The 7,500-nt window shown below is 35.6% G+C and overlaps 1 protein-coding gene across 2 annotated transcripts in view; it reads left to right on the forward strand.

Annotated features, from left to right (window-relative positions):
- wasf1 (WASP family member 1) overlaps positions 1-7,500 on the forward strand; it is a 59,070-nt gene that overhangs the window by 35,246 nt on the left and 16,324 nt on the right. For both annotated transcript variants that reach the window (XM_081379058.1, XM_081379059.1), the window contains exon 4: positions 3,532-3,685. In XM_081379058.1, coding sequence (XP_081235184.1) covers positions 3,532-3,685 — 154 coding nt within the window. The remainder of the gene's footprint in view (positions 1-3,531; positions 3,686-7,500) is intronic.

Below are 7,500 nucleotides of genomic sequence, written 5' to 3' on the forward strand. Positions count from 1 at the left end.
ATCATGTTTATCAGTGTAAACAACACACACACAAACACATGAGATATTTCCAGGTAAATGTGTGTGTGTTTGATGATTCACTGAAAGTCGTCAATGCTGTATTCATCCAGACTTCTGCCTTCATCTGAAGACCTGCAGCACTTTCACTGCGACATTATCATATCCACAAACCCACCGCGAGCTGCAGATTTTTTTGCATGTAAAGATTTTCCTACAGTGTTTGTCATGATCTACACACTTCTGTGTGCTTTCAAACACACACACTGCTCATAATGGCCGACGGATCATGTCAGTCAAGCTTCAAAAAACACCATAAAAGCTTCACAAGTGGATCTTAACAATAAATTCGCTGATAGTTTTCTCAAGCCTGCATCAACGTCGAGACTGACCTAAACGACTTATACACGTTTCAATTATTTTGTACGTTTATTTAATATTCAAGCCAGGAAATAATATACAAATCAGGTTGTAAGTTCTATTCAGACTCCTATATGTTGGGTCCAGGGTTGCAAACATCATATAAGACAAATAGAGAATAAAACAGATCCTTTAATATTTCGTTTGACTTCTTGAGGTTGACCTTTTTTGTAACCTTAGACAAAAGGTCAACCTTAATTTCACTTAATTGTATTGATTGTGCGCTTGTAGTGTTCTTAAAATCTGCTTTTTAAAACTGAATTTGCAGATAATATATTTATAAAATTAAAGGCCACACTTAAGTTTGCACTTTATAGGCCTAATATTGTCAAGTTAAATGGTTTACTTTAAATACATTTTAATATTTTGTCGTGCTTTAAAGTACACTTATTTGAATGCGTTGACTAATATACTAAAGCATGTGTAAAGTACTTGATTATAATTTTAACTGTGTTATTCGATATTACATTTAAAGTTAATATATTGTAAATGTCGTAAATTGCATCTTTATCATTACAAATGTGTAAAAGATAATATATTTAAATACATGAGATACAAGTTTAAAATAGAAATTACTTTGAAGTATATTGTATTTTATCCTAATGCTTGTCAGACACATTTGGCAGAACACTTTAAACCATATTTCAAAAACAATTGAAGTAATTGTAAAAAAAATTTGACCTACTTAAGTGGCTCCAAAGTTCAACTAACTGCATTTAATGTAAATTAAACTATAATACATTTTCATTTAACTGTAAATAACATGCAATTAAAGATTTACACTTGCACTTTGAAACCCGTTTCCAAAAGTTTGCGTTTTCATGCCCCCAAAATGATGTTGTAGAGTAAATGAACGGCCAAAACACATAAAAAGTTTTCCGTTGAAAAATGTATAATGCCCTCAAAAACTACTTTCAGTTCACACTTTAATTCATTTGTTTAACGTATATTAAAGCACTCTTTTTGAAATTATGCTAAAGTGTGCTACTTTTTCATAAGGGAATCTTCTTATCCTTCAAAACGAACTTATCCTTTTTTTCCTTGAAAGAGGCACATGTGTGTGTTCCTTCTGCCTCGGTTTAAAAGGCACGATAAACTTCAAGCGGAATCGAAGAACGAACTGGTTTGACGTCATTTAGAACAAAATCAGAGTTAATTTCGGGAGTTTGAAGCAGCTTGCTAAAGTGAACTTTCCAAAAACGTTCGCTCCGGCTGGTAAACACCTTCGAACTGCCATTGGTCCATGGTGATGATGTAATAAGTGGGTGTGGCTCTGAGGCTCCGCCCTCTTTGACGTGGAAATCTTCTCCGGTTCATTTCCTCTGTTCATTCCGTCAAGTGAAAACAAACACTGAAGAGTGTTTAACAGAATGCACTTTAAAAACAACTTTAAATAGTTCAATATTTTCTGAAGATGTAAGTCGGAGGGAGTTTTTCAGTTGTTTTATCAAGTCTGAGTAATTGGCACTAGTAAAACTCAACTAGTAAAAGACTCAAGCACCACAGATAAGTTCTATTCGGAGTATCTTTTCATAAATCTACCAAAACAAATAAAGCATAATTGAAAGACCCTGAACACTGGTCACGGAACAGATCAATTGCATTTGTATTCAAAATGAGCTAATTATCATAAATTACTTTAGCAGTAAGGATCGTCCTTATTGTCTGACAATAATTGGGACAATTAGACGATTACAATGATGATTACAGCAGCTCTTGTTTCAGCTGCCAATCAAATGATTTAATTTAATTTTAATTTCCCATCAACCTCAGTGTCACCAGCTGCCTGTCAGCAAAAGAGAAATGAAAGAGTGATGGAAACACTCCTGGATATCAGGAAAGAGACAAAGAAAATGAGAATATGTGCAGAAGGACCGACGCAAAACTCTGACGGTTGCTGAAGCACCAAAGACACTCTTGACTTCACCAGAGAAAGACAAACATCCGAAGCTTCAGTTTCTCAGTGAGATTGTCTTGCGACTTTTGAAATAAAACCTCTTGTGCTTTACAAAAAAATTAAGTAAAAAATAAAGTAAAATCACATGAAACACACGTTTGAGTGACTTGCTGCTTTTTTAAAACAATGTCAACAGCAATATAAAAGACATCAATATTAAATAAATACTTACAATAATAATCACAATTGCCATATTTGAAAAAAAGATCATATAGATAAATTTAGTTAGAAATTTCACTTTTCTTGATCCAAAATGCATACTATTTTCTTACGTTATAGCGCCCCCTATCGCTGTAAACGAACGAGATTTGGCATGTTTACTCAGACTTTCCTGATGTCCGCTTGCACCAATTTTTGTGAAGTTTGGACTTTCCTTTAACAGTATACAGATCAATTAGTCATTATGGGTCACATTTAAAACTGGTTGGCTTGAACCTGCCAAGCGATGACATAATAATACATAATTAACATCCAATAATAAATTAGAACCATCTCTTGATATTACATGGTATACTAAATGCACATTGATGGATCAATGGCTTAACAGGTTTGAAAACGTAGTTTCTGTGAAAACTCAAAGTGGCGGAAAAATGTCATTGGGAAAATATAAAGATGTCCCAATTTAGGCTTGGAGGATTCTGCGGTTCTTGAGACTATTGTGGATATTTTTGTTGATTTTACTCAATCTAAATCTGCTATATTTACACTTAAAATGCATTTATCGAATTCAAACCAGACCCCAGGAAAATATAAAAAATTCAGTCCAAATGCAAACATGGAGTATTCAGAAGGGTGGATGTAGACTGTGGCTCTTGAGATTAACTCTTCTGTAGAGCTGCTTCACAGCTAAAATTAAATAATTCATAATTAATTTTACAACATTAACCTCTTTATACTGTGAAGCTGCTTTGAAACAATCAGTATTGTATAAAGAGCTACAGAAATAAATGTGACTTGACTTGAGACCGATTGGCAATTGGCATCTATTATTGTCGTTTTGATCTGATCAAAATCTGCTTTATTTACTTTCAAACTGCATAAATCATAAGTGCAATCTCCATGAGAAAAGATACAAATGCAGTCCGTAGATGGATCAGTAATTTGAGTTACACTAACCTCCTGATGTGTAGATGTCTGATACAGTGTGTGTGTTTCAGTGTCTCTTCAGGACATCACGATGAGGAAGGCTTTCCGCAGCTCCACGATCCAGGACCAGCAGCTGTTTGAGCGTCAGTCTCTGCCCGTCCCGATGCAGGAGACGTACGAGCTGTGCGAACAACCTCCACCGCTGAACATCCTCACGCCCTACAGGTCAGAAACACACTCGACTCAAACACTCCAAAACAGTGATGTTACATGACACTGCACAGATAAAACGGTGACATGACTACGCAGAATCCATAAATAATTCTGTATTATACATTTTTAAGGCCAGACAAGTAATTTGTTGAGGTCGATTTGTAAAGAAAGACTACACGCCTGCGCACATATATAATAAAACGTGCATTAGACACGTAATATGCATGTGCACGCCCTCAGCGTTTTCACAGGTTTGCGTGTTTTTGAGGTTTGCGTAGAGATAACCTAACCTTTTTTCAAAATTTTACAAGGCTTGAACCTCAGAACCTGTTTCAAGGTTTGCGTTCTCGAGCGTCAAACACTGCTATTGTGCGAGTGAGCGGCCGGAGCGCGTTAAGGGTTTTCTGTGAGAACGGTGTGTGTTAGCGGCCGCTAAGTTAATCACTAATGATCTTTACAACGGAAGTGAATCAATCTAAACTAACTTTATCTGGACAATAACTTTATTCTAGATCTGCTGTAAAGCCTAAACACTCTCTGTTGCTGTAATCTCCTGTTCTCACTGTAAAGCTGCTTTGAAACAGTCTATATTGTTAAAGCGCTGTATAAATAAAGGAGACTTGACTTGACTTGAAGCTTCAAAGCTCAGATCGAGTTCGCAGCGCAATTTCTCATGAAGTTTCGTGCTGGAGTGCGTATTATTTTCAGAGAAACACGTGATCAACGGAAATGAAGCCGCAATTTCTTTCCAGTCACGTGAATGCCTCACTTTGCGTGTCGGAATGTTTGAACCCAGACCACTACTCTACAGGTTTTGGGAATTTTAAGTCCATTTACTCTTTTGTTTTATATAAATAAGCCTATAACCTATGTTACATCATATATTCTGCCATATAAACAGCATAGAAACCATAAAATAATTAGACCACCATCTACTTGCATCAAGCAACTCTGTTGGTATTTTTATAATTAGTATTAATATAATTGCTACATTTAATTTATTGCACACTTTAATATGTGAATTATATTATCAGAAAACTGAACATTTAGCGTTGTCAGGCTTTAATTTGTGCTTAATAGATAAAACAACGGTGCGTTGCACTTGGGTTTATGGCTGCTATATATTTGACCTGCCACAAGGTGGCGCTGTTTTTAACACTCTTGATGCTTCGAATCTTTTCAAACAGTCGGGGGAAAGCCTCAGTGCTTCATGAGGCTTCATTTGCCCATCCCTACTCTAAAAAATGCAGGGTTGTTTTAACCCAAATTTGGGTCAAATATGCACGAACCAAACCCTTGTCACGTGAGGTGGTGCAGAGAAGTACTCACAACGAGGAATAACTGGAGAAGGAAGACTTTAATTATCAAACACAGAGAAACTCAGGAGAAACACTACCAAACACTAACATCGACCAACAAAGACAGAGGAAGAACACAGGGAATATATACATGGCAAACAAGGGGAGCTAGCGAGACTAATTAACAAGACACAGCTGAACTAAATGAACTAATGAGGATGGTGATCATGGGAACAAGGAGTGGCGGGAAACTGAATACAATGAACACAAAAGGAAGTCCAGAAGCAGACTGACATGTAATTTGATCATTATTTGACCCTAATTTGACCCAGCATTTTTTAGAGTGTATACAACCAATTAATCCACCTGAGATGGGCCCGTTATTAGACTTACAGTCTATACACCGTAAGAAATAAACGTTGAGTATTATGAATATAGTTAGTTCTTTTTGCTTTGGATAAAAACATCTGCGTTTCGGACATTTCTCAAGGCCACGGAAGCACTGTAGAGGGCACTTCATGCACTTCATTCCACCAAGCATAGTTTGTTTTCTTCTTATTTATTTAAATCCAGATAATTGATTAACAAAACATTGATTGAAATTAAGGTACAAATTATAAAAAACTAAAAAACTCCAAACAAACTTTATGAAGTGGTCAAAAATCGTCTCCGCCTCACTCCATATCTCCCGACATATTTGTATTCAATCCATTTCCACGCCATTTATGACATATCCCATTTTCGATATTTTCTTTCTTAATTAACTGATTAAATTTAAACAAAACAAACAAATAATATAATAAAATTGTAACAAATACATGAAACCAAATAAATGTACTTAAATGGCTACAACACGCATAAATATAAGAAAACGATTTTTACAAGAAAATATTTTCTTACGTTATAGCGCCCCCTATCGTTGTAAACGAATGAGATTTGGCATGTTTACTCAGACTGTCCTGATGTCCATTTGCACCATTTTTTGTGAAGTTCGGACATTACATTAACAACTTACAGGTCAGTTAGTCATTATGGGCCACATTCAAAACATGTTGGCTTGAATCTGCCAAGCGCTGAGATAAATCAAAATTCTTCGATTTTAATAGTAAATAATGTGAAAAAAGACCAGTTTTTATCAGGACCAATATCTCAATGCTACATTCTAAACTTCATGCACATCAGACCAACGGCCTTTGGATAAACAAGATTTACAAGAAAATACTATTTCAGATTCAAGATTTCATGTTTAATTCAATTGCCGGTTCTGAGTCTATATTTTCAAAGTAAATCCTACACCAAATAGTTAGTATTTTTAAAACCGCATTGAGACAGCTGTGAAATTAAATGGACATCCTCAAATTCCCCCGCAGATGTTCCTCACAGGTGGAGATCTTAAAGTCTTAAACTTCTTGAGACACCAAAGTCTACAAAAAAGTTTCAAAAAGTCAAAAGTCTCCGTACGAACTCAAACATTTTCCATCAAACGATGTGAGCTGCTTCATATTAATTGTATAGCTCTGTTCTCTTACTGAACGATGAGGACTAGTGACTCATTTGTTTCTCCTGAGGACTTTTAGTTGATATTTACAGCTGAAACTCTATTCTCGAGTCCCTTGAGCAAAGAAAGAGCGTTAACGTCTCCGTCTTTGCTTTCGTTCATGCAGTTTGCACATGTGCGTCACACACACCGAGTGTTTCTGGGATTAATGCTCATTACTGGAGGCTGGAACATTTATTTTGAGAGCTGTGTAATATGCAGGAGTTTCTCTCCGTCTCTTCACGGTTTTGCTCATTACTGTTTTATTATTTCGTTATTTTATTAGACATCAGCACAGATGTTTCCTCTCCTGTTAAACCATTGTCTTCTTCTCTTACACTCCTGCTAAAAAAGACATCTGTTAAAGACAAAATCGCTGTTATATTTAACAGAAGCAAATGCACTATTACAAAGCCGTTTTAAAATATCATTAAATATCTATGTGAATATATAGTAAAGTGTAATTTATTCCTGTGATCAAAGCTGAATGTTCAGCATCATTACTCCAGTCTTCAGTGTCACATGATCCTTCAGAAATCACTCTAATATGAGGATTTGATGCTCAAGAAACATTTATGATTATGATCAGTGTTGAAAACAGTCATTTTTGTGATACATTTACTTTTTCAGGATTCTTCGATGAATAGAAAGTTCAAAAGAACAGCATTTATCTGAAACAGAATCTTTTGTAACATTATAAAAGTGTCACGTTTGATCAGTTTAATGCGTCCTTGCGGAATAAAATTATTAAATTCTTTCCAAAAAAACATGCTGACCCAAAATTTTTAACATTTAGGTTCATTTCAAATCAGCTGATTGAATCCAGGACTAAAGCATCTTTATGACTAGTTTATGAAATTGTACTTTCCTAAGTTTGCATTTCTATGTAAGATTATAAACAACAGCCGCATGTTTTCCTTCACGCGGAGACGAAACTCTCTGAAAGTGGATTCAGTGTTGATTGGCCTGTCATGAGAGTCTGGAGGTGTTGA

The sequence above is a fragment of the Scardinius erythrophthalmus genome, assembly GCF_964197995.2.
Source record: "Scardinius erythrophthalmus genome assembly, chromosome: 11".
NCBI classification, from domain to species: Eukaryota; Metazoa; Chordata; class Actinopteri; order Cypriniformes; family Leuciscidae; genus Scardinius; species Scardinius erythrophthalmus.